The sequence below is a fragment of the Elaeis guineensis genome, chromosome 6, assembly GCF_000442705.2.
Source record: "Elaeis guineensis isolate ETL-2024a chromosome 6, EG11, whole genome shotgun sequence".
Lineage (NCBI taxonomy): Eukaryota > Viridiplantae > Streptophyta > Magnoliopsida > Arecales > Arecaceae > Elaeis > Elaeis guineensis.
In genome coordinates this window covers 6,032,764-6,060,598 of record NC_025998.2, presented here as the reverse complement: position 1 = coordinate 6,060,598, position 27,835 = coordinate 6,032,764, and the positions used below count along the sequence as shown (strand labels likewise).

Genomic DNA, 27,835 nt, shown 5'->3' with positions numbered 1-27,835 from the left:
TGGCATGTAGGAATAACTCGCATGACATGGCCTGTTACATTTTAGCACTGTATTGTGCTAATTTGGACCTGCATGACTGGTATTTTAATTGTCAACAGTTTGCTTGGTGCTTTTCTCGTGTTGTTTTGGGAGGAACAGCGTTCTTATTTTCAGGAGAAACATTGAAGGCCGTCCACGTTATTAAACGGCACGATGAGTAACCCAACGAGGGAGAAACCTCTCCCAACACTTTAAAACATAGCTGGAGAGAAAGAAGAGGAAAAAGAAGGGAGGAAAATCTGAGATTTATTCTGGAAGTTTAATGGGTTTTGGAGAAAAAGGCCCATGGACACAGCCATGGCACAACGGATCGCCCGCTCCCAACCCACCTAACCAGCCCGAGTCACGGTGAAGACGGAATTCAAACCTGGATTTCTGTTACCACCATCGAAAGATTGCATGACTAGACTCAACTGGAACCATACAAAACTAATGGGTCTCTATCCACTGAAACACCATGCAACATCACTTCTCATAATTATATAACCTCTACCTCATATAAAGTGAAACAACAGCTATAAAAAGTATGCAAGATCCTCGTCATTTCAGACTCAAATACAACAAAGGCATGGTTTCTATTGCACACCACTTCCACCATTGTGGCTCTATATATGATGCTTGATACCTGAGTTATGGCCAGGCAGATCTTCCACCAAATAAAACCATTTGCTCACGGCCCCTGCACTTGATAGGTACTAAAGGGATTTTGCCTATGCTCACCTATGCAGTACCATTATGCAGCCAATCTCAAAGAATATCCATCTAGGACTTCCATAAACCATCAGCCAGGCAACTTAAATTCCTGGTATTGGTCAGCACTTGACAGTATATATAAAATTGGTAATGATACTGTGAAAATTCTAGGAAATAAGTCATATACTCCTGTTTCAAATCTCAATCTACTCCACGAGCAACATATATAGCTTCGTCACAACACCAAATCAACGGCACATTTCAATAGAAGCCTGATCAGACATTCTCTGTCTCCCTGCACCAAGAAGCATTCTTCATTCAGCAAGGAGAAGGTCACTAGCACAATTGAAGCAACATCCGATACGTGTCTGACTTACCATAAAATGAAAGAGATGATAAGAATCACTTAGTTAATGAGACTTCAATCTCCACATATATGCCCCATGGTTCCTTGGAGATTCTAGTAGATCCAGAAAAGAAACAGATGTCATGGTACTCTTTTCAGAATCCAGATGGCAATTACCGTAGGCCAGTATCCCGTGCAATGTGTAAGATAATAAGACTACATTTGGAATTGCCAAAAGCACATCTAAACAAAATGGAATACAACTGAAATCACTTAAAGGTCAAGGGATTTTCTCATACCAACAAACACTGCTGAAATTTTGAGTATCCAGATTTCTCCTCCACCTTATGGAAATTGGACATCATATCTATTAAAACATGATATCATAACATTTCAGGTAGCCTCTGCAGCCAGCAGGTGGCCTCAGCTGCAGCCACTCATGGTCAACCATAAAAACAGATAATCCTTAAATACAAAAAAACAAAAACCAGATATGCTCGTAAGCCCATCTGCAACCAGTGGGAGGCTGGGAGCTAATTATAAAAGATATACTCCAAAGCATCCCTCTCCCACACACATATGCTCATCCATGGTAGAAATTGTTTCTGTTTTCTATGGCAGACAAGCTCAGTTCAAAGAAAACAACACCAAAGTACATACGCTCCATAAAATTGGAGGACCACTTCTGGTCAAGACTATTTTTGTGAGATAGCAATTCCCTTCCCATTCACAAAACATCTGAGTCTCTCCATCTCACCAATAGCTGATAACCATTCTGTAAGAATATCCATAGTCACATAATCAGGATTGCATCCTTCTTGTCTCATTCGATCCATCAACTCAAAGGCTTTATCTGACATATTACTGTCACAAAGACCCTTAAATATGGCATTATATGTTATAACATCAGGAGGTACACCTTTCTTTTGCATCTCATCCATAAGAGAAATTGCAATATCAATCTTCCTATCCTTGCAGAGAGAATCAATAAGACTGTTGTATATCACGGTGTTGGGGGGCACTCCAGCAGTATCCATGTTCTGAAAATTCTTCAAGGCCTCGTCAAGATTGCCAGCCTTGCAGTAACCATGGATCAGGGCACCGTAAGTGACCACGGAAGGCTTGCAGCCATCATCGACCATCTTGTTCAACAACTGATCCACGGCTGGAAAATCCCCAGCTTTGCATGAAGCGGCTATCAAGGTGTTGTAAGTGAAGACATCAGGTCGAAGTCCAGCCTCCTCCATTTCCTGGAGCATGTCGCATGCCTTATCTAGTTTCTTCTTCTTACAGAACCCACTTATCAAAATATTGTAGCTTTTTGTATCGAGTTGGAAGCCATTCTTTTTCATGGATGACACGATGGAGCATGCATCCTCCAACCTGCCAATCTGGCTCAATCCAGATATCAGCGTAAAATATATAACCGAATCTGGAGAATATCCCTCACCAACCATCTCATCAAACAAATCCATGGCCTTGCCCACATTGTTGGAATGGAGGAAAGCACTAATCAGAGTGCTATAAGTGACGGCATTGCCTCTAACATCAGCCCAAGTGTGACGTTTCTGTCGAAAGAAGTCCAGGGCACTGCCAAGCCTGCCATGCCTGCACATCCCAGATACAAGAGTGTTCAGCGTGACCACACTAGGAGGAACGCCTTCTCGCTCCATTCGAGCCACCAATTCGTGTGCCTCGTCCATCTTGCCGACCTTGCAGAGCCCATCAATAAGGCTATTATACGTGACAGTATTGGCACTGCACCCATGTCGGATTCGCATCCGGTCAAGCAGTGCCAGAGCGTCATCGAGCCTGCCCACCTTGCAGAGCCCATCGATGATGGTGTTGAAGGTGACCGGATCGGGGCTCACCTCCGAGTCAGGCATTGTCATTACGTCGAGCATCTTCAGTGCCTCGTCGAGGCGGCGGGACTTGCACAGATGGTTGATAAGGATCCCAAAAGTCACAACATTGGGCCGAACACCCATGTCCTTCATCTCGGAGAAAAATAAATTCATCTTTTGGAATTCCCGGTCTCTTGCGAGACCGGCCAGGAGAGCATTGCACACAGGGGTCTCGATGGCACCGCTGGCGCTCTTCACAGCGTGAACAAAATCCCAAGCCCTGGCCGTGCCGCCGCCATAGCAGAGCTTGTTGACGAGTTCTGTGAATTGGAAGGCATCGGATCGAAAAATTCCCCTCTTGGCCATCTGGACAACGAAGTCGAGGGATTCGTCCTCCACTGGCTGGCTTCGTTTGGAGAGATTAAAGAATAATATCGAACAGGTGACGCGGTCCGGGGGCCAGGTGGAGTCGGGGCGAAGCATGTTGCGGAGTAGGGCCAAGGCTTCGGCTCGGTGGCCGGGGTCGCCGGAGCGGAGGAGGGAGCGGAGGAGGTCGTTGCAATGGGAGGTGCGGCGGAGGGAAGGGTCGAGGGAGCGGAAGGCGAGGAGGGCGTCGGAGGGCGTCTGGGCGGTTGCGAGGGACCGTAGGCGGTGATCCTCGCCGTGGTGGCCGCCGCCGCCATCGCCGGCCGCCGCGGGGGGTGCGCTTGTGGCGGCGGTAGACGCATGGCGGGAGGGCGAGGGCGGCGCAGGAGCACCGTTAAAGACCGGTTCTTTATCAGTCTCCGCCCGGTCGACATGAGGTGAGCGAGGGAGGGGCTGGCGGCGGAGTGGAATAGCGCGCGCTCAGTTCGATCAACTTAAGAAAGGTCTGGTCGGTCTACCACCGAGACGGTGCCGCCCTCGCGCTATTGGCGAGGGGTCCGTGGTTTAATCTTTAGGACGCGACCCTTTTCCAAGCATTTTCCGATACGATGGAGTGACGCATTTTCTATATAAAAAACAGTATTCGAGGAGGAATTCCAAGTTTCCATACGTGACGCTGGTTAGGCCACTGCTCGTAAGTCGTAACTATCCTTGAGGTGAATTACTTCTACCCTGCAGAACCAGCGTCCATAGCTATCGATCAGCAGCAACCAACCTGGATATTGGAATTTTGATGATCTGCTGCAACAATACTTGATGTTAGTGGAAGTAATGTGCCCAAACCATTGCTAGAAAAGCCGGCATACAGGTACAATTTTTTGTTGCACAAATCCTATTTGTTGCACCATCATTTGTTTCCTTTTATGAATGAAAACTTGTACTAATCGTGATTATGAAGAGCCACGAAGAGATGCCAGGGAATCGGAAGTTCTTGAATTTTCACTGACCTAGAATAATTAAAATCATTCGAATGGATGAAAAGAGATGCACATTCTATCAACGATTAAAGTTCACTAATGACTGTTTTTCACTTCTTGTCTGTACTCCAGAGTCTTGTTTGTGCTACCACCCACCCACATGCCCATATTGTTTGCACCGTTGGAGTAACGTACAAAACAATGCTTTAAAGGTTTCTTGGATGCAAGATGAAAAATGAAACGAAGGAGTAAGATGAAAAATGAAACGAAGGAGGGTTAGTGGAGTCGATGCCTTGGGTTGATAGCATGAACACGGTTGGGAGACTCTATCAGCTGATTAGTGTGTGTAAGCTTCACAAGTAATATACAAATATTATGTGCGGACTACGTTCTGATCATTTGTAAAAGCACACAAAAGCACCTTGGAAGTATCCCATTATCAGATACAATTATTGATGAAAATTAATACTGAAAGAAGCTGGAAGATCCCATCATCAGATGACGCTATCTTCAAAAATCAGTCAGAGGCAGAGACAAGTAATCGAGAGGATTATCAAAACAAACATGTTTGTCTAAAAGCAAATTGGTCATTAATTATTATTCTTTTAAAGCAACTATCAACATAGTTAAAAAGCCACCATTGATTTCCATCTGAGGAACTTATGTTGGATTTCAGAAGTATCAAATAAGGTACCATACTAATGTTTATAGCACTGCTATATGTCACCAACACGCAATGATTGTCAAGTAATACACGATTCTCATAGATGATGAAAAAAAAATATCCGGAATCAGATTGTAATTAGAAAATTATTTGTATTAATTTTCATTTTTTTATGGTTTGAACTAGTCCGGTAAAGCTCCGTGCTGGGACAAGTTTAAACCCCATGCAAGGGAACATTGCATCGAAATCCAAATTAATTGCTATTATCACAATTCAGATTAAATATTTGTTGGTGAACTAGTCTCGCCATGCTGGTCGCCGGGACTAATTTAAACTTGAACTGAAAAGATATTGCGTTGAAGTCCTTACATATTGACGTTGTTACATTTAAGTATCTTGAATTTTTATATATGTTCCGTTTGATTGCAGGGACTGGTTGAAACCTGACATAAGAGAATATTACATAGAAGTACTTACAAGTTATAGATACTACAGTTAAGTACCTCAAGTTTGTCCATAAAATCCTCTCTTCCCTCCCCAAAGCCAGTAAGCCACCCCTGCCCGGGTTCTCAAGCCCTAGCCGAGCTCTTCCTTTCCTTCCTCCCTCCAGCGCCGGCGCATCTCCTCTGCCACTCGCTGCCTCCAGTCCATTCTCATCCGTCGTCTTCTCCTCTGCTGCTCTCAGCCGGAGGCCGTCCATGGCGGAGGAGAAGAACAGTTCTTCGAAGCCGAAGGTAAATATCTTCTTAACTCTTCCTCGTGCTTTCTTTTCTCCAATCCGTCGTTCATCACGTCTTTGTTCCTCCAATTCCTGAGTCAGGAGACGTACCCTCTATTCTCCTTCTCGAATCCCAACCAGCAGGGCCTAGGGTTTGGGCTCTTTGGTTCTCCAGAGAAGCCTCTTCCTCCCCCTCCTCCTTGCGTTGAAGTGCTCCTCTCTGAGGTAATTCCGATCCTGCTTTTCTTCGCCATTTGGTTTTTCCGCTATCGATGAGTATTTTTTTTTGTTCATAAAAGCAGTTCTTTATTTTCCAATTCCCGTGAATCGTGTCCTGCTCGCAGGAATCATCGACAGTGAAATCAAATGTAGAGCCCATTGTTATTAACGATGAGCTCACCCTTCTTAAGGTATCTGATTTATTTATGAATTCGAAGAGAGAAAAAAAAAAAAAGGAGCTCTGTAGCTTAGCATTTTTTGGGTTTTCATTTTTAGGGAAGAGTAAGTACTTTCGATGTTTTTGGGGTGGCCAATTCGGATTTGGTCGCAGGAAAATACGAAGGTGAAATCTTTTTTTTTAATTTGCTGCTTTCTTCTTGTTTACTAATAACTTTTGGTCTTTAGCACATTAATTTAAGCATATATTTACATTTTTTTTTAATTGTTTACGAGGTTAGGAGGATTGAAGCTGTGGGAAGGGTCAGTTGATCTGGTCAAGACCCTCCGTTCTGAGGTCCGAGAAGGTCGGTTAATGCTTGAGGGAAAGCGAGTATTAGAGGTGCGCTGCTTGGTCTCAGGTGATATTTTGTGCTCTTAGGTCATGTGAAACTTCATGGGAAATGGTTTTGAAGTGGATTTTTTTTGCATTGTACTTGGATAATTAGCAATCAGGTTCTCTAGTTTTCATGATAAGGCCTGAGCATGGAATGAAATTTTCTTCCCAACTGCTTCATGTCAGAAAAGTTACCATTACCATATTGCCATGAACTCTAGTTAACGGACTAAAGTGTTGTATAAGAATGGAATTGTGTGGATTTGAACTCTGAAGTCAATGTCAAGCTTCTATATTCGGCGATCACGATCATAAGTTTGAGGATTTCCTTAGTGATAGAGTTTAGATTTGAGCATATGTAGCAGTATCTATATGATCATATTGCCAGATAAATTTAGTGGGGAAAAGGAGCATGAGACAAATTAATTTAAACATGTTTATAGAAAATATTTATTTTGCCAATACCGCATGTAGAAAAACTTACAAGTTCCCGGGAGCTTGTATAAGTTTTCATTAAGTTATCTTATTGAGCAAGATGTAAATATTATGAAGTAACAGCTTGTATATCTTTACTGGCAATGATATGCATGTATGGATGATCATGACAGCAGTGCTTATTACTGTATCATGATGCTATGGTTTTAGTGTTCTACAAAAATTGTGCAATTAGTTTTCAGATATTGGAAATCAGGTAAAGGAACAGGGCGGTTATAATTGGAAAAAACTGAATATCAAGGTAGCCAGGTAGGAGATTCGGTGATAGCTTCCTTATGTAATTGATGAATTTTTCTTGGCTTCAGCAGGTGGGGGAAGTCAGCGTCTGCATAGTTCCAAGCATGCGACAGTAGTTTAAGTGTGCTTCAAAGTTCCAATTGCAAGAAAAACTTTGTAGAACTTTTTTTTTTCCAATTACGAGCTAAAGTTGCTTAAATGAAAATCGATTTTTACGTGTAGGATGGAGGATGCTCATGTTGTTTTTTCTTATTGAAAGTATTTCATGAACAAGGCCTTGCTCGCCTTTTTTTTTAATCAATATGTCTTTTTTTTGGATTGATCCATATGTTTTGTTTTTAATGAGTGCTAGAATAATAAGTTTCCTGTCATGTTCCATTCTGCATATCAAAATAGTGATGACCCTCTTATATTGTCATCAGATGTCGATAGCCATCTCTGTAGTTGCTCTGATTGCTACTGACAACTTTTCTGTCTTATTTTCAGCTTGGATGTGGTCACGGTCTTCCTGGGATCTTTACATGTCTTGAGGTATGATTTCTACTGTTTCTGATTGGTTTACTATTGGGATTTATTTGCAATTTTTTGATCCATGTATTCCTTTATTCATCAGGGTGCAGCTGTTATACATTTCCAAGACTTTAATGCTGAGGTCCTCAAGCATCTGACAATACCAAACGTAAAAGTCAACCTCATGAAAAAATTTTCTCAGCAACATTTGCTGATTACAAACAAGACAGATGTGGGTACCCCTGATGTACGCTTTTTTGCTGGCGACTGGAGTGAAATCCACCAGCTGCTGCAGTGTGGATTAAATATGGACCAGCAAAAAGTAACAGATGATTCAGAGCAAAAGGGTTGTGATGGCTATGACATCATATTAATGGCGGAAACTGTGTATTCATTGTCCTCCCTCCATAGTCTTTATGGGCTTATCAAGAAGGCAAGTGCCCTTCCACATGAATTGTTGTTGTTTATCACTGGCATATAGTTCTCCCTTCGTTATAAGTTGGTAATCACTGAGATTAAGAGTATACTTTACAGTGTTTGCGGTGTCCTTCTGGAGTAATCTACATGGCAGGAAAAAAGCATTATTTTGGAGTAGGCGGGGGTACCAGACAATTTCTACATTTGGTCAAAGAAGATGGTGAGATATGCTCTTCTTTGTTTTATTGAAAAACTGCATCTTGGATTGTATCAAAAAAGAACTGCATCTTGGAGAATATGTGTTAGTCCAACGTAAGCTTGAGCTAGCATGTGGATAGCCCATGAGTATATAAGCACCATTGGGGTCCTTAAGCTATCCGGTGTTGGACTATTCCTCAACAATATCATCGTTCATGCTCTCAGTCCTCTTTTTCCCCTTTGCCCTGTGTTGAAAGCCTGCGTTGCTATACACTTAGAGAGAGATTTCACCATATTCACCTTTAGATCGCATACATAACCGTGCATCCTACCAGGAAGCATTCATCATTACTCATGACTGCTACAGAATTTTGTTCATTTAGAATGTAAATATGCTTGATGCATCAACTCTCCTTAGGTTTATTATATGTATACTGTTGCATGTGGATTCATGCATATGTTTATATTTAGATCAATATCTATTCATTCTTCATGGCTCTATCAAGTTTAAATTTATTACTCGGGGCCACTTTCATCAGGCATCATGGAAGCTTGTTTGCTTGCTGAAGTTGCTGATGGTTCATCCAATGTACGGGAGGTGTGGAAGTTTACATTCAAGTAGACTCGTGCTTTTTGGCATACTCGAGAGAAGCAAGCTTTCGGATAAGTATTTTTCTTCCAATGTATTCTTGTTTTTACGTTAAGAGCCCGTTTGGTTGGGATGTGTCAAATTATGGAGTAAACTGAAGATTCATGGGAATCATTTTAGAACAAGATTCAGAGCAATCATACCATTGGGATTGCTTATGTTCAACGTGCCAGCATTTAATGTGCAGTGAATGTGCAGCTGTCCCTCTAATGGTAAGTTATTTTAGACAATGCAAATTCCATGTTGCTTCCTTATGGAGTGGATATTTTCACACCACATAAAATTTTCCTGTTCTTGCCTATCAATGTTTTCTAAAATTTGTCCTCGGCTTTCTCATTTTCAATGAACTCCATATTCCAACTTTTATTATTGATTTCTTCAAAGAAGAAGGAATAAGTGGGCCACCTTGGTTTCTAATCCACATTATGGTAGTTTTAATCGTTTAGCTGATTGGCTCTCCAAAGAGTTAAACCCGCCCCTTAACAAAAGGGATAAAAAGGGTGGGCATGGGTCTTCTCCTTCGCATGCAATGCATGCGAACCATTCATCGCATGATGGACACTGCATGCGGCTTGCATTGCACAACTGGTTGCACGTTCAAGCATGCACAGTGTGCACTGCATCGTGCGGTGCACAGCAAAGGATCCGTGCTCAAAAAATGAAGGAGAGGAGGGAGGAGAGGTAAATTAAGGTGCTGTTTGATATATCACCGGTGGTGTAATCACTGGGATAATATGAACATTGAAGTGATGTTCAAATACTAAGGTGATATATAATCACCGTATTTGGTATATCACTGGAAATAAAATTTTACTGTGTTTGATATATCACCAAATAATGATAGTGATAATGTATAAAATATCATAAATAGTCTTATACATTGGTACATAATAATTATTTTATAATTTGATTGAATATTTTTCATTTATAACTCCTCACAAAATTATGTAGCAGTAGTAATAATAATAATATTTAATTATTTATTTATTATTATAGGTATTTATTTTGATAAATCTATTAAAATGATATTACGATAATATTATATATTATCAGGCTTGATTAGGCTCAGTCAATTTTGACCATCAATATCAGAACTGTCCGTTAGAAATAATTTAGCCCATCAAAATAAATTGAGAAAAAAAAGCATGAAGAATTTAGCATGATCTATTCATATCAATTAACCATATCTACCTATATAAATAAAATAGATATCTAATAAATAAATAAAAGATATTAATATCATTTAACTAAATCGATCAATAAAAATAAAAAATATATCTAGTAGATAGGCATCTATAGAAAAAGACGAGAAGGATTTTTATTTTCTTTCTCTTTTACTGGTTAGAGATATTTTTGTTTCAAAATAATTTCAGTACATCACTAGTATCCGGTGATGTGCTATCACTTGGGGTATGTGTGGTGATAACATCACTGTATTGTGCAGTGATGCTATAATCGAATTTATCATTGGATCTTTCATCATTTGATGGGATTTTGCAATATCAAATAAGATGATCATATTACCTAACATCACTGGGGTGTTATGAAATATCATCTCCTACCAAACAGCATCTAAACTGATAAAGATATGCATAATTTTCCACAGTACTCATGGCTTAAGATGGCAGACATGGATATTGTGTGCTACTTCGTGTAGTGATATGGAACCAATGTTTAACATGACCCCTTATTTTGTTTGATAAGGATCCTCCCTCACTATTCTAAAACTAATGTTTAAACAGTTGATTCCGGGACGTAAATCTCATTAAGTCCGACTACATTAGCATCATTTATCCAAGCATTCGGCATCCATCCAGATGAAACAAATGGCGCATAATGGAAACCAGGCAACAAAGGCCTGAGTTATAAGCATGCCAGAAATTGTTTATTTTTCTGAGCTCTAACAAAGCCGCCAAGGTTTATTACAATCTCCATAACATATTACTAATATTTGCTACCATAATCATCCGCTGAACTAGGAAGTGGATGCCATAGATGCTCTGTCATCCAGTGGCAGCTGCAAGCGGCATTTTTCATCGAGCAGAGGTGCTAAGGCACCCAGGAAGGCTGCATTCATGTAGGTGGTGGGCTCTGAATGTATAGATTCTGATCTAACATCACCGAATGCATCACCGGAGTTAGGACCACCGACAATTGCTCCGACATGAATGTTGGCATTAGGGTTATCAGTGTTGAAATAATCGGCGAAGCCTTCGCCGCAGGCCACCTTTGCTGGATGATCTTTGATGGATGGGATGGATGCACCTCGGTGGTGTATGCGTTTCGGGTACTTGGTGCCAAACCCCACCATGTATGAGTAGCCCAGTGGATTGTTGCCTAGTATGTAATCCACCTGAAAGAAGTTGCATTAAAAGTTTGTTAGATGAGAACTAATTCGATCCCCGAGAAGTACTGATTGACACCAAAACTATGATGTTTGCCTGTGATTTAGCAAATGCTCTGATTTGAGCATTTGTAAAATTAGCTGAGCTGCACTGGACTTCACCAATCCCAGCTGAATCTAAGGTGTTTGAGTAGTAAAACAGCACCATAACAGCACTCGTCACGTATTGCAAGTTAACAGTGTCGCGAGTGAACAGAAGCCCTCCTGGAGATGGCAAACAAATAATATGTTGCAAAATTACTATACTCAAGATCTAAAGTAAAGTGGCATTCTTGTGTAGCGTTCAAAGAAAAACATGGGTGATGTTTGGAATCTACTCTTGCTTAACAAGAAAGATTCAGTACCCGGTGTGGTTTGGATTCTCACAGCACCACTTCCCGGCATCAACGAACAAACAAATGCATCAGCATGGGTCTTGTATATAGCTAAATCTTTCTTCCCTGCCAGATATTCCTGAAAGAAGAATCACATTAGAAATTTTTGGACGGTTGTGTCATTTTGTGTAACACAGACCATCAATTAGAAATGTTATAGAAGGTTGTCTATGGATACTTTTGCTAGCAAAGCCTGTGCTCCGACGAATTTGTTGTCCCAGCTGAATTCAGGAACAACATCACTCCATTTCTGGTTATTTGATACATATGTCAGAAATTGGACATCTTTAGTTGCTTTGAATAGCCAAGTGGCACCCCATAGAAGCTCATCCTATACACAGAGTAAATGGGACTATAAAGATTACTTTTGAAAGGCAATATCATTATTAAGATTAATATGCACGGGCAATAGTGTTGGAACAAATTTTATAGCTAATCAATGAGAGTAGAATTCTTGCCTCATAGCTGGAGAAGGAGCAATAGAATGGACAAGAGGCTTGGTATGATCCTCTATACTTATCGGCAAATTCGAAAAGCTGATCAAAGCATCACCAATAAGCATACCATGCAAACAGATAATTTTGTTCTTTTTCAAAATAATGGATTCTATGTACAAAAAGGAAATCAAGTCAGATAAATCCTCGCCAAATGGATCGAGGAAAAGGGTGTAACTACTGATATTTTCTTCACTCACTGCTTTTGCTTCCTCTAAAAGTTTTGTTGCATAGTCGGGGTCGACACTCTCGAATACCATGTAAGCAGAGGCGAGGGCTGCAGCAGCATCTGCAGCCACCTCTGTGCCTGGTGAACTTTCAGTGATCTTGAATAGATTACGAGGCGTGTCCATGTCTTCTGGACGCTCCCAGCATGAGTGGTCTGATCCATCACCTACCTGCCAATTGCCAAAAGACGCATTCGATCTTGTTTCTAAATGGTTGCAATGAATGTATATTTAGTTTTTGATGTTTCAGAGGCAAGAAGATCGACCTGAGTATAGAGTGTGGTTGGCGAAGTGTGAGCTTTTAGTATGAAGTCGGCTCCCCATCTGATCGCTGAGTGCAAGTAGTCGAGCTGGCCAGCTGCAGAAATCTGTGCCTTGTACTCGGTGGCAGCCCAGCTCAAGAGGGCGACGCTAAATGACATGGGCCAGCCAAACTTGATGTTGTCTCCAGCGTCATAGTAACCACCACTTAGATCAACCTGTAGAGAGGATTAACAATTGGTCATATTTTGCCTTCTCAAAAGAAGTGTTCTACAGTATCTTCTATATTTTTAAAATCATATTATTAGGTTTTGGAGTTCAAATCATTATAAGTTTACCAAACGGTTATATTTTATCTATTTCTAAGCCTCTCTTTTGGAGAAATTATATCCTGCACTACATGATCATGCACCATGCCAATTTGATTGTCTCATTCATGTAGGCTCGTACCCTCGTCCTAGTGACATATTCCCTAGTCACCAATCCATGCTTCCAAGAACTAAATGTTGCAGTGTAAAACAAGGGAAAGAGATGAAAAATGAATGCAACATGAGCTGGTCCAGTAGGAAGGTAATGTTGGATTGTCTAAGGATGCATAGTATGCTACGAGCATTACATTGTCTATCTGGCCATCTGTCAGGGCTGAGTCCGCCCTCCATTCAACTCGCTGGTCAGCAGGCAGCTTTCCAGAGCGCTGCCCTTCAAAGAACAGAATGGCCTTCGCTAGAGCATCAGTGTAGTTGTAAGACCCATCGCAAAGGCCCCTGCCCTCACCATCCAAACCTACCGCACTCCCTATAGCTAAACCAAATACCATTGCCCATAGGCATAGCACAGGAGCCAAACCATTCTCCTTCCAGGCCATTGCTTCTAGTTTCTAGCTACTACTTGCTATGATTTTTTTTCTTTCTTTTTTTTTTGTTTGAGGGAAACTACTTGCTATGATTTTAGTCTTACAAAAACCTGTATATATAGTGATCATAAAGTAAAAAAGTTTTGAGTGTTGAAGCTCTACCTATACCCAACATAACAGACTAAAAGTAAGATGATGGACTAGCCATACCTTGCACCCTCCGACCCATGCCACCTTTGCCTACTTCCTTCGACATAAGCAATGATCTCTTAGTTGGAGAAGGACTGAGCAACGTAGGCTTTTCAATTTCTCTGCGAAAAAAAGACCTTGGAATGGTGCAAGTTGAATAGTTGCTGACATAAAGAAAATAAAAGCTGTTATAAAAACTAAAAGGAGAAGAACAAGCTGTTAGGTAGTTTTGTGGCATCAACTTTTCGTGTATTAATTGTTGTGCTGGGGTTGTTAAGACGAGAGAGAGAGAGAGAGAGGGAGGAAAAATGTGTGCCACTTGTAAGGCTGGGATAGGAAGTTGCAATTGAGTTGCCGCTTGGTTGGATGAATGCTTCAAGAGGGTGTTTGATTGGAGAAAGTAGGAGTTTGAAATCGAAATCAGAATGGATGATTTTTATTCTAATCATTTGATTAGGAGGAATTCCATTCTAATTTTGATTTCAGGATGGAATGAGAATGGCTTAATGTATATAGAACTTAATCCTTACTCTTCTCTATGGATTTAAATTTTTATTTCAATTTCGATTCCGATTTCGGTCATAAACCAAACATTTTGGAGGATTTGATCATTTCGATTCTGATTCTAAATTATTCCGATTTCCATTTCTATTTCGATTTCGATTACGAACCAAACGTCCTCCAAGTATCTTTACGGGGTGTTTGATTTCCAACCGAAATCTGAATGAGAATGGAAATCAGAATAGCTTGGAATCGGAATCAGAAAGACAATCCTTCGAAACATTTGGTTCATGGAATCGGAATTGGAATGAAAATTTGAATTCATAGAGGAGAGTAGGGATTGAGTTTTATATACATTGAACTATTTTCGTTCTATTTCAGAATCAAAATTAAAATTTAATTTTTTTAAATTAAATAATAAAAATAAAAATTATCTATTTCGATTTTAATTTCAGATTTTTATTTTTCTCAGCCAAATATCTCTTGTAATATGACACACTTTTTATGTCACGAAACAAACAACCAAATAAGCTTATAATTTATGCCAACTGACGTGAGATACAGGCCCCACCTTATAGAGCCCCCCTCCCCTCCTCTTCTTCTTCCTTCATTTTCATTTTTTTTTTGTGCTGACACAGCACTACGCAGGCAGCGTGCAGTATTGGGAAACTGCAGTTGATTAAAAAATTGAACTCCCCTTTTATGCCATCACTACGTAGAACGATGGCCCTTAATTAACAGTGTCCACAGACAGAGATGGGTGTACTTGGTGGTTTAGCATTGCATACAAAGGAATTCGTGGATTTTCAGGTATATGAACACGTTGGGGACAAAAAATTTGCGCTTGTGCGTACCGCACCAAGAAAAATTCTTCGGGACGTCCATCATACGCATAAAAAAGGTTTATCAAGTATACCTAATTGATTTAAATACGAGTTGTGCCAATATAATCTTTCCTTACGGCAAACGATCGTTCGTACTTGTTAACTGACGCTTATGGACAGAAAATTGGTTATTTAATGGAGTAGATCAACAACTATAAATTGCATGAAACCACGGAAGCCTGAGGCGCAGACCCATATTGTAAAGAGAAATTCTATGTGCACCGCGCGCAGCGTACAAAATCCACCGTCGAGCATATTATTTTATGTAATCAATTTATATAATTATTATTTTTAATATATATTTAATATTTATAATTTTATTTATTTATTTAAAAATTTTAAATAATAAAAATATTTTTATTTTAAAAAAATTATGATATTTTATGTCCATATTATGACATTCTGCATGCAGAAAGTCACAATTTTGACGTAGAATGTCATAATATACCACATGACGTCATAATTTTTTTCAAAAAATAAAAATATTTTTATCATTTAAATTTTTAAATAAAAAAATAAAACTGCAGGTATTAAATGCACATTGAAAAATAGTTGGACAAAAATTTTATTTCTATATTATGATATCTTGGATAATATTATGACATCATACATGCAGAAAGTAATAATTTTACGCAGAATGTCATAACATGCCACAGAATGTCATAATTTTTTAGGCTATATTATGACATCCTGTGCGTAAGAAGTCATAATATACTATAGGATGTCATAATTTTTTTCAAAGAATAGAGATATTTTCAACAATCCAAATTTTTAAACAAAAAAATAGAATTACAAGCATTAAATGTGCGTTAGAAAATGATGACCACGTAGATCAATCACATAAAGCGGTGGGCTCCATGTCAGATTTTCTACACCGTCCACGGTGCACAAAGAATTTCTCTATTGTAAAAGCCCGGCTCCCGGGCTACTTTTATTCTGAAGTCGGCAAATCCATTACTGACTTCAACCATGAATTTTGAAAAAAAATTAAGATCAAAATAAAGGAGATCTCAATCCCCTGCTCGATCCTCATTACCAAGGGATAAGGCCATCTAATGGTAGCCGATGCGAGGTTGTCAGGTCGGTGCAAATCATCAAGGTCCATTGGAGGCCCATACAACCAACGAACAACCGGTGTTAGGTCGTTCCCATCTTTCCCTATGATCAACACCACCAAGCCCATCCCTCATCTTCCCTCCCCACCTCCTCTCCAATAGCTGACCAGCTACCTTAGCCAAAGCATGGCCACCCAAAACTCCTATTTTCCTCTCTAACCCATTATTGCCTTATTTTTAGCTTGGATTTGTGTCTCTTTGAACTGCCAGAGAGCCACCACCGTCAATCAAGATTCGGCCTCTGTTAATCACTGGTGAGTCTTCTTCCCTAATCTTCCTCTTTTTTCTCCCAATTAAAGTCAATTTCCTCCATTTCCGACTGATCTAACACCCGATTTTAGGATGCTCTTCTTGACTACTGCTACCGCAATCGCTATCACCGCCAGCTATCTAGACTACCAAGTGATGCACCCCACCACCTTGGTCGGACGACCATCAAGACCCCTCTTCTCCTGTTTCTTTTTTCTTTCCTTTTTTTTTCTCTTCCTTCTCTGTTTTCCCCTCCTTTTTTTCCCATCGTCCTTCATTATTTAATTATTTAATTAATTTCTATATAGCCATTTTTTTGTGTTTATCTCTCTTCTTTGATTTGTGCTCCGCATAATCATCGATGGATCAAACCCCTATGCTGACCTAGTCCAAAGTGATTTTCTCTTCCTATTTTCTAGCTCTATTGATTTATCCAAATCAAGCTTAATCACTTTAATTAGTTCAACTTTGCTCTAATTGATGTTTAGATTTGACTTAGAGTTTTTAAATTGATCAAAAGGGATATAATTGCAAATTCAGATGATAAAGAGATATGATCACGATCAAATCCATCACATATAAGTAACCACAATTTCCACCTAAAGACCTATACTAAGATTTTAGGGTTGATCGAGACACCAAGATAATAAACCAAATTTGATGATCAGAACTTAGCATAAATTAGATTATCTACTATTTTTTAGAAGTCTAATAAGTTGATTAATTATTTTAGATTTTAATTCTGGGATTGATGAAGTTTCACGAAAATCTAGATCAAGTATTGTAAGTTAGCTCTACCCCTGGTTGTTAATTATTTTAATGCTATGAATCTTTGTTTAAATTAAGTATAATATATGTTCTCTATGAAAATACTTTCGATTTGTCAAATTGAATTTACTTGATATATTTGCATATAAATTATATTTTTTCGTATTGCTTGTCGATTCCACTGGCGATCATTGGTGCACACCAATAGACAATGTATTATAGTTAAAAGTTAATTTCTTTTCATATCTAATCAGACGGGATTAATTGTTGACATATATTGTTAAGAATACGTATCTCTATGTGATATTGGAGCTAATTTCCTTCTAGATCTTTAGTGGAGCAATCACTGGTGTATGACCAATAAATGGCATGTTGTGCTCAAAATCTAGTCTCTTTTGGGGCTAGCTACGGACCGATCATGGCAATAGTCAAATGGACTAGGAGAGTGAAAATAAAAGGACAATCTTTGATTATTTAAAAAATTTATTTTGAGTAATTATATATATGATTGATATAGCATACTTCTAAATTCATTGAAATCTTTTTATGAAAAAAATTATGCAACTTAAAATTTTATTTTCTATACAAAATACTTAATTGAATTAGAGGTTCTGATAACTCACTAAGTCCGTAAAGCTCATTTCTATATTTTTTTTTTAGATCCAAAAAATCTTATAGGACTTGAAACCGATTTGTGAGGAGCATAGAATTTTAGGTGTTATTTGCTTAGCTATTTTAAATAAAAATTATTTTGCACCTTCATTGTATCTTTGATTTATTTTTTATTAGTTTTGGAAAATTTAATTTTTTATTAAATAAAAATTAGTGAATTTATTTTTATCATTGTCTAAATTGAATTGTTGTATAGATATAAAGATAGGACTTGCATATTTTTTTAAAAATTTAATTTAAAAAATATATATATAATCATCATATATTTAATATTGGATTCTGAGCATGACACGCATATATAGTTTTACCTGTCGCATTTGCCACCACCCTTCTCGGATAAAAACCACAGATTCATTTGTTTATGGGTGCACATTGACGGAGACGTGAATGCAAAGGACGGTGCGCATCGAGATACCTGTTTGGCTTCATGATCTTCCTTCTTTTCGCTCTCCTTTTGTTTTTTTCTTTTATAATTATAATGCATCGTTGAACTTCTTAATTGTATTATCAGACATAAATTGTACTACAAGTGAGGGTAACTTGAAGTCCACCGTGCAATGTTACGATAGCTTATTAATTTACATTGCAGCGCATTTGTCCTCTTATAGTACCAATGTTGGTGTAGCACATTATACATGATCAGGTGGTAATTATTTAAGGAGTGTAATTTATCTCACAGATTCCTATGAATTGCCTATAGCACCGCATGCAAAGGGCTCATGATTGGTCTCAAAAGAGCTCATGTTATAGCATTCTCTAATTCGTATGTGTTTAATTTAGATCAATTTAATTTGATATTATTTATAATATTTTAAAGCTCATATCGAAAGAGAAATTGAAAAAATATTTTTAAAATTTTTATTTTTATTTAATTAAGTATCCAAAATCTTATAGTGCATCGTAGATATGAGATGCATGCATATTGACACAGATCAATGTGTGCATGATTTGGATTAAATTTAGTTTTGATATTATTTGTAATTTTTTAAAGCTTCATATTAAAAGAAGAACTAAAAATATATTTTTAAATTTTTTAATTTTATTTAAATATCTAAAAACTCTTAGTGCACCATATAGATATGAGATCAATACACATTGACACAAGTCCTCACACATCTCATGCACTACACGGTTGCTGTGATTTATATATTGGACCTCTCTGATTCAACATCTAGAGAGGGGACCATCTCAAATATTTAAGTGGTTTGTATATAAAGAAAGTGCTATTGGTGAATTTGACCATGCTTTCTTTTGATTATTGAATAAAATTTCTTCCGTACATGAATTCTTAATTAAAGATAAACCTATCAAATTGTTCTAGAAAACCGCAGAATGACCATAGATCAAATTCAACACCCCCTATGAATCATGCCCCTTCCTTGTGGGTTGCACAAGTAACACATCAATGCAGGCTTGATTTACGAGGAGAGCAGGCCTGAAGTGGTTTCAATCTAGAGGGAGCTAAAGCCACTTCAGCGAAGTAGGCTCCTGCTTAGACCACTTAGAATGAACCCAAAGGGCTCTAGCCGAGACCAAATAAGGCCTTAAAGTGTCCCATTGAGTCATTTGGTGGGGCTTCGACAGTGGATCAACACCAAATAAAGTCCTTCTCTAAGGCTGCTCTATCCGACTTCAAAGAAGAAGGTACAGGCTACGTCACGCATGGTAATGTTCATTGAAGAATGTTTCGAGCGGCCCACAGAAAAGGGGTGTGGCTGCTATCGACTTCTGGAGGCCGGCAAGTCGCCATCTTGTCCGCATCATTGTCCCAACTAATTGGTTTCCAAAGTTGGTTTCCGTAGGTACCCACGACTCATGTTACTTGAGAGCCTCTAGTTCGGATTAACGCCTCTCGGGCATTTCTTACCTGACTTAGATTTCGTGGTGGGGGCGATTACTTTAAGTGAACTACACGTAATCCATGTCATTTTCCACTTGATGATCAGAAGCTGTCCCGAATACATTATCCTTTTAAGTACATACTTTCTTTAATTATAGACTCTTTAAAGACTAAAGTCCAGCTACTTGCGTGCTTCTTTAATTTTCCCTGTTTAGCGTAGAAAGTAGAAGTCCTGGTACTCAACCACGTGTGTACGTTCGTTCCTTCAAAGTCAAGCCTCTCATGAGTGATCTTATGCTCACCTCCCTTCTTTTGGTCACAAGAATAAAAAAGAAAAGGAATACATCAAATCATTTAGCACTAGGTCTACTGCTAATTTCTTAGCCAAAAAAACTCTTTCTATCTAACAAAAGACGTTTTATATAAATTGTATTTAAAGTTTTAATCTTAAAGAAATATATATATATATATATATATATATATATATATATATATATATATATATATATATATATATATATATATATATATATATATATATATACATACAGGTAGATATGAATAAAATCGATCAGATTTAGGTTCAATTCGACCGGAATAAAGTTGGATAATTGAGATCCTATATTGATAATCTAAGTCATTGGATGCGTTAAAAATTATACGATTTGAAAATTCTTAATCTATATATTCAGTGATCAAAAAAATATCTAATTTAATTTTATTTAAATTATCTAATTTTTAATTACTTGATGAGTCTTTAAATCATATGATTTTTTATGTATAAATAATTTTGAAGTAGTAGGACATATTTAATTGTTTGGATCATTGACATAAGATCTCTATTATAGAATGTCAATTTAATCAAATTTTAGTTATATATATATATATATATATAAGTCTTTTAAACTGGGAGGTTGGCCATGCATTCATAGAAAAATATAGCTTGCTCTTCACTAGTTTCGATAAATGGGCAAGAGTGCGAGCCATGCATGGTTCAGTGATTCACAAGCTCTATTCAAAATATATCAAATAGCTAGGGGACGGGCAGGGCGGTTGAACCGAAAGACAAGTAGTTGGATATCGTTGGTTCTCTCCAGCACGTGTGCGTGCTTCTGTCACCTTGGCTAGTACAGTTGACGCTTCCCGACCTATTCTCACCAGTACATCTAATCCTAAGAATAAAACTTCCCTCGTCTCTCCAGTTTTCTTCCCCCCTTTAAATCCTGCGGGGTTCCTATCCTTGATCGGTGGTTGAACTGGTATGAGTCCAATGGAACCCTTGGATGGAGAAGGACCACCTATGCCTCAGTTCCCTTACTTCTCACCGCCACTTGCACCAGGCTTGTCTCAGTACTGCCCTCCTCCTGATCTCTCCAACCAATTACAGCAGCAGCAACAAGAGCCTTCCTCAGTACTGAGCTGTGGAGGGGCACCACCGGCCATTGACTGGGCTTCACTGTTCTTACCGAGTCCGATAGTGCTCCCGCAGCCGATGCCGGCGGGATTGTTACAAAGTGTGGGGAGGCCAGGCGAAGGCGAAGCCGATGCTACTGGTGGTGGTGGTGGTGTCAAGGAGAAGGGAAAGGGTGGAAGGACAAAGAAGGTAAGCAGGCCGAGGTTTGCATTCCAGACCAGGAGTCCCAATGATATCCTTGATGATGGTTACCGATGGAGAAAGTATGGCCAGAAGGCGGTGAAGAATAGCACTTATCCCAGGTCTGCTCAAGCTCAGTCCAGCTATTTCTTTTCTTTATCAGTGTTTTTTTCTTCTTCTTCTTTTTTTTTTTTTTTTTTTTTGATAATAAGGGAAGCCAAAAAAAAGCCATCCACATTTATTGAAAAGGAAGAAGATAAAGAAGTCAAAGAAACCATTAGAGACAGATCAACTGAAAGAGCTGTTTAAGGGTCCATGTTTACACTGCCAAAAGACAGAAGAATTAGTCCAAAAGACATGTTAATTAGGGATATGATGGATAAATTTATCATCACCTTCTCATTTTTCACTCTCTAATATTACATAACCTGAAAAGGTCTTGTAAATATGATGGATAATAGAAGCAGACCGAAATAGTTATGAGCATAAATAATAAGAATATTGCATGCAGTGTACATTTGTCTGCCATTACTGATACCCTGAATAGTGTAATGAATGATTACGAGTAGCCGAGAATACGCGAGATTCGAGAAATGGGAGTGTCACAAGTTCCATAATCTGTATATATAAAATACATTTGGGAGAAATCAGACAATCCGTTTCCCATGGCTCGCCCAAGGTTTCCAAATTGGCTCAAGGTAAAGAGAGAAAATAGCATAATATAGGTATGGCACTAACAGCCGCATCACGATGCTATTCTTTGCATGTCCAGCAGGTGCAACTCAAGCCGCTTTAGCTGATAGGGGGTAGTCAAAAACAATTAATGATGCACCATTTTTTCCTCCTGATCGTGTTGTGAAATTATCAGGATTATTTTTGTTGTTCTCAGAGCAATTAATAGATTGGATATTTTCTCCTTTCATGCAATATAACGTGCAGAAAATACACTGAGGGCATAACATTCCACTCATGGTTTATTGCTATAGATATCCAAGCCTGTTTGAATTAAGTGACAACTAGGAGTTTCATTCATGCATGTCCACAAATTACAATGCTCCATACACCCAAGTTTGTTAGACTTTTATAGAGATCCTGCTGTAGATTATTCATACTCAATGGTATCCACAGCAGCAAAACTCATGGCAACTTGGAAGAAATAATGCATGTCCTAGTTCAAGGTGGAATCCAATTGTTATATGTACACTTAGGACATGTTAGATAGCAAGTCCAACCAAATTCATGATCATAAATGGTGCAAATTAAGCTGCATGATACTGAATTTGCTTAGGATATTTTAAGAGAAATTAACTTCAGTTGTTTAAGAAAAAAAGGTTTAGTAATTTTAGCATTGATACCATTCGTTTAGTAGAGAATTACATGAAAAAATATAACATATATAATTTTAAGAAAAGATGTTAATTTAGAAAAAAAGGATACTAGGTTCATTTACATTCCATGTATTAACAAAAAGCTTATAGTTATAGAAAAACTTGGAATAAAAACAAAGATAGTCCTAGAGAGATATTTGACAAATGTGGTTTCATAAAGTCGATCCCAAATATATAATTCGAAAAGTGCTAGAAGATTATGATTATGATATATATAGTCACATATGTACATGTATGTTTATTTATTGATATTTGCACTTTTTTTATATACATATATCATGATCTCTCTATATGACTTTAGTATATTTTGTTCTCATCTTTGGATTTTGTTTTTGTGTCATTTTGTGGATGTAGGAGCTATTACCGTTGCACTCACCACACGTGCAATGTGAAAAAACAAGTTCAACGTCTATCGAAAGATACAAGTATTGTTGTTACTACATATGAGGGAGTACACAATCACCCTTGCGAGAAACTAATGGAAGCTCTGAGCCCTCTTCTCAAGCAGATTCAATTCCTCTCTCGGTTTTAGTATGCTTTTGTTAAGTTGGGCATAGGAAAAAGTTGCCCATCCTTACAAATTAAACTTGTTCCATTATATAAGATGCATAAAGACAACTCAAACTTACAGTTTACAGCATATAAACTTGTTAAACGAAGAAGGAAACAAAAATACTTTTCTATTAACACTTGCAGTACCATGACGCACCTTGTTTTCTTTATGTTGTTTCATTTTTTTCTTCTTTTATTGGACATTAATAATGCTCTAAAGGTTTGTAGCGAAGAACATGAGGCATGACAGGCCAGGATCTCAAACTAAGTTCTAGATGGATCTTATAGTCCTTCTATGAGTTTATAATTGTGGAAATAAAACTTTCAAAGGCAGAACTTTAAAAGAAAGTAATAGCAATCTTGGAACCTTCATTTGATGAAGATCATGTCAGCGATCCAGCCTAATGCATCCGTTAAGAAGTGTATTGAGAATTAATTTGTCTTGATCAAGTAGCCTTATTAATTTCATGTTTATTTGGCCTTTGTGAGTCGCTATTAGATCAATTGAATTTGAGGAAGATTCATGATCAACTCTCAATTTTACATCAGCAATAATTCTACGATGAAACTTTAGCACACAGTGGACATAGCCAAATATTCTGAAGATTCGGGTATATATATGAAAATTTTCAAAAGCAAGTTGTTGTTTTCGAATGCAAATGACGAATTAGTAAACAAATATAAATCAATTAAATGTGAAGCCCATACATGTGATCGAGATCTAGATACAGACATATTATAGGGGATTCAGCAAGTGCTTCAACGATTATTTTAAACAACAAACTTTTTCTTTGATTCATACATTCATACCTTTACATGGGTAAAATAAGTTATGATATCTCTATTTCTTTTTCGGCAATGTCTCAACCTAACATCAACTATAGAAAATCTTCAAACATATCTTTTATGAGAGGTGCTTAGCTTCAAGCATCATATCCAAAACTAGCTTATAACCCAATGCGATGTATGGGATACTAAATCCGGCTTCTTCTCATCGGCCAAAATTAGCACTTTCTAACTACATCAATCACACATATTATCAAGCACTTGTACTACAACAACATAAATCTTTTCTAACTAGATCAGTCATACATTATCAAACACTTGCACTACAACAACATAAAACTTCTTCAACTGAATTAGTCGTACATGTTATCTAGGGCTTGAAGCCTCGAGATCTTCTCCACTGGGTTCTTGGGGAACTAAGTATCACGGATGCGAAAGAGCTCATCAGCTGCGTCCGTTGCTCTCGCGATTGCTGGGCTTTTGCGAGAGAAAATTGAGAAGGTTGGTGACCTCCGCACCATCCTTATCCTAGGCCTCACTACCGCCCTCAGTTCCCTACTAGTGCTCCCTCCCCTGCCTCCACGTTTCTCTCTACCTCCCAATCACCGCCATCTCCCTCTAAATCATCTGCACCACTCGCCCCACTCCTGAGATACTCGCCCCATCGATCTCAATAGAGCCCTCCGTCTCACCTACACCACCCTCCGCTGCACCCCCCTCCTCTGTCCCATATTTGACCATTTTTGATGAATGGTGCTTGAAATCGACGGTGACCCTGGAAGTGGCACGGGTTCAGAAGCTATGGATAGAATAGAGGAAGAATGGGAGGCGGAAGATTCCAAGCAAAAAAAAATGCTATCTTATGGATATATGACGGATGATATCTTGAAAAAAAATATATATATATGACAGATGAAGGTTGATGTCTTCATTTTAATATATATAATTTAGATAATAAAAATTAAAATAAATGACATCCAAAATAATGTGGTTATGAATATAGACTAAAAGCCTGTTTGGCAGAAATTTCACTAGATCCAGATAGATTGACCATGGAGCTGAGAAGAAAATATGGCACCTGAGATAGCTGTCCTAGAGGTTGTGGGGCCTAATCCTCGCGGGATAAATAAAATGTAGCACCCTGGGGCGCGATCTCTTCTTCTGTGGCACCTTTTATTTAATTGATCCCACCGAATCTAGAGAGGTTTTTTTCAAGTAGGCCCTAAATAATCATAATTAATTCATTCTAAGGTGTAACAAGTAAACACAACATTCCTTAACCTTATGTTCTGCAGCAACATATTATTTATAATCAAGGTCCATGAAAAAAAAAAAAAGTGGAACTGCTTGGATGTATTTTCAATTTTTGATAGGCCTAAACATTACACAGTTAAACATATACCGCTTTTCACAAGAATGGCACTCCATGTTAAGCTGGAAAAACAAGCAACTATTTCCATTCTCAATTGGCAGATTGTTTTCACAAATCTGGATTGCAGGAAGTTCATTACATATCATTTAGAAACCAAGCGGCAGATTGGATACTTTGATTAACTTCAAAAACTCATAATTATGCCCACATCCTACATTCTCTTATATTCTAAATGTAAATGTTTAAAGTTTTATATTTTTGGGATTTTGATTTTGTAGTCCAGATGGATCATCGGAACTCGATGTGGATTACTTTGAATACTATGGATATTTCAGAGGATTATCATATTCAATGTGAATCATCTTAACCACTATAGGTGTCCACAAGGGTTACTAGACTTAATGTGAATTACTTCAACTACTATGAGTAGGATTTGATGTAGATTATTTTGGCTCTTATGAACAGAACCAAACAGAATCTAAGATATCTGAAGTCGATTCATATGTCAAACTCTAAGAGATCATAACTTAATTATATGACATCCAATTAAGATAATAACTTTTTTAAAAAAAAATTGGATAGCTCTTCGAGATCTAACCTTTGCACCAATTCTCTAAGAGATTGAATTAGATCAAAATTTCATAATTTAGACTTCAAAATGGATTGATCAAACAAAAACTTTTCTTTTAGAAAAAAATTTTGATCAGATATTATCTCCTAGTCTATAAAGGATTAAATAGAGCTATAAAAGGTAAAGTTGATACAGAAGTTTAGATCTACTTTCGGTAAAATTTTAATATTTTTTATATTTATTTCTATTAGTCATATTTATTTTAGAGATACATCTTATCTAAATTAAAAGAAGAATCCAACCTAAAATTGTATAAAAGAGGACCTCATTAGTATTATAAATAGAGACTATGTACATTAATTTGTGAGGTATAAAAAATCAAAAAGAAAAAAGAACTTAACCTTACTTTTGTAATTCTTCTATCTTCTACTTTTTTTTTAGAGAGATTCGAATTGAACTGGTTGAAAGAAATCTTCCTTCTCTCCGATTGGATTAAGTTAGTATTGGAGTGTCAGTCTTTCTAATATTTATGGAGGTCTTAGTCCATGGTTTAGATGCACAAACAATCAGGAGAAGGACTATTTTTGCTTCAAGTATATCGAAAGATAAAGATGGGTCTAACTGCTAGTTCTTCCTCGATGATGATGGATAATGAGATAAAGAAATGCCTTACACAATTAGAAGAGAAGATTGCCTAACCAAATCATCTCTTGGTTGATAATAAGTTCAGCATAAACACTAAGAACTCTTATAGTGAAGCTATTTTATATGTTTGAAGATAAAGATTTACCATCTCACAAAAAGAACTAAGGCTAGAAACCATTTCTAAGCAAAGTCAAGTAGTTTTACCATGAGATGGAGAAGCAGGCGCTTTCTCATTTTCAATTATAATTTAGCAGAAGCTAAATCTCCTAAACAAGGAGAGCTCTAATTTATATGGTTCTTCAGACTCAATATAGATCAATTTGGCCACTGCAGGTATCCACAGGAATCGCTAAATATAATATGAACCATCTTAGCCACACGAGTATCAAGAAGAATCACCATGCTCGATATGGATCCCTTTGGCTACTATGAGAAGGATTCGATGTAGATTACTTTGGCCATCAAAATAGGGTAAGACATGATTGAGGAGCAAAATCCATCACATCAGAAAACCAAATCATATGCCAAACTTCGGAAAGCCATAACTTGATCAAAACAATGCTCGATTGAGATGATATATTTTTTTAAAAAAATAAATAGCTTTTCGAGATTTATAATTTGGGGCCAATCCTCTACTGGATTAAATCAAGCCAAAATGGGCTAGTGAAAATAAGAGTTTATTTTTTGAGAAAGATTTTAACTAAACATTATCTCCTAATCTATTAAAAATTAGATGAAGCGATAGAAAATAAAATTGATGTAAAAATCGAAATCTATCTCTTATAAAATTTTAATATGTTTTAATATTTATTTCTATTAGTATATTTATTTTAGAGATCTAATTCTATTCAAATTAGAAGATGAATCCAATCCAAATTACATAAGAGAAGGCCTCATGACCAATATTATAAATAGAGATTATCTACATCAATTTATGAGGTTTGGAAAATCAATGATAGAATAGAGGACTTGACTCATACTTTCATAGTTCTTCTAGTTTTTTCTAGTTTTCTTTTGAAATGTTTGAGTTTTTTTTTTTTTTTTTAAAAAATCTTCATCATCCTTAATCCAATCATTTTGAGGCTTACCTCTCTTTGTGCACTAAAAGAAGAAAAGATAATTGGAATCAACAAAAGTGAAAGCTACCTTATGATATCCCTGAATTAGGATT

At 37.6% G+C, this 27,835-nt stretch overlaps 4 protein-coding genes across 4 annotated transcripts; 2 read left to right on the top strand and 2 right to left on the bottom strand.

The window, feature by feature from the left end:
• Positions 1 to 482: 482 nt before the first annotated feature.
• LOC105036734 (uncharacterized) lies at positions 483 to 3,832 on the bottom strand. Its single transcript, XM_010912472.4, is given in 3 exon segments — positions 483 to 1,027; positions 1,110 to 3,665; positions 3,668 to 3,832. Coding segments are annotated over 2 exon segments (1,947 nt in total). The 5' UTR covers positions 3,723 to 3,832; the 3' UTR covers positions 483 to 1,027; positions 1,110 to 1,773.
• Positions 3,833 to 5,454: 1,622 nt separating this feature from the next.
• On the top strand, positions 5,455 to 9,177 carry LOC140858421 (uncharacterized). Its single transcript, XM_073259005.1, has 9 exons — positions 5,455 to 5,663; positions 5,750 to 5,872; positions 5,992 to 6,057; positions 6,143 to 6,209; positions 6,325 to 6,425; positions 7,638 to 7,682; positions 7,765 to 8,094; positions 8,196 to 8,298; positions 8,816 to 9,177. Exons 1-9 carry the CDS (start codon positions 5,628 to 5,630, stop codon positions 8,896 to 8,898), a joined length of 954 nt encoding a protein of 317 aa, XP_073115106.1. The 5' UTR covers positions 5,455 to 5,627; the 3' UTR covers positions 8,899 to 9,177.
• Positions 9,178 to 10,900: 1,723 nt separating this feature from the next.
• LOC105036804 (endoglucanase-like) lies at positions 10,901 to 13,466 on the bottom strand. Its single transcript, XM_073260019.1, has 8 exons — positions 13,302 to 13,466; positions 12,691 to 12,903; positions 12,398 to 12,595; positions 12,162 to 12,239; positions 11,882 to 12,034; positions 11,674 to 11,782; positions 11,367 to 11,533; positions 10,901 to 11,278 (listed from the first exon to the last, which is right to left on the bottom strand). Exons 2-8 carry the CDS (start codon positions 12,844 to 12,846, stop codon positions 10,901 to 10,903), a joined length of 1,239 nt encoding a protein of 412 aa, XP_073116120.1. The 5' UTR covers positions 12,847 to 12,903; positions 13,302 to 13,466.
• Positions 13,467 to 20,977: 7,511 nt separating this feature from the next.
• On the top strand, positions 20,978 to 23,439 carry LOC105036260 (uncharacterized). The gene is made up of 2 exons (XM_010912021.4): positions 20,978 to 21,472; positions 23,093 to 23,439. The coding sequence occupies exons 1-2, from the start codon at positions 21,018 to 21,020 to the stop codon at positions 23,268 to 23,270; spliced, it is 633 nt and encodes a 210-aa protein (XP_010910323.2). The 5' UTR covers positions 20,978 to 21,017; the 3' UTR covers positions 23,271 to 23,439.
• Positions 23,440 to 27,835: the final 4,396 nt, after the last annotated feature.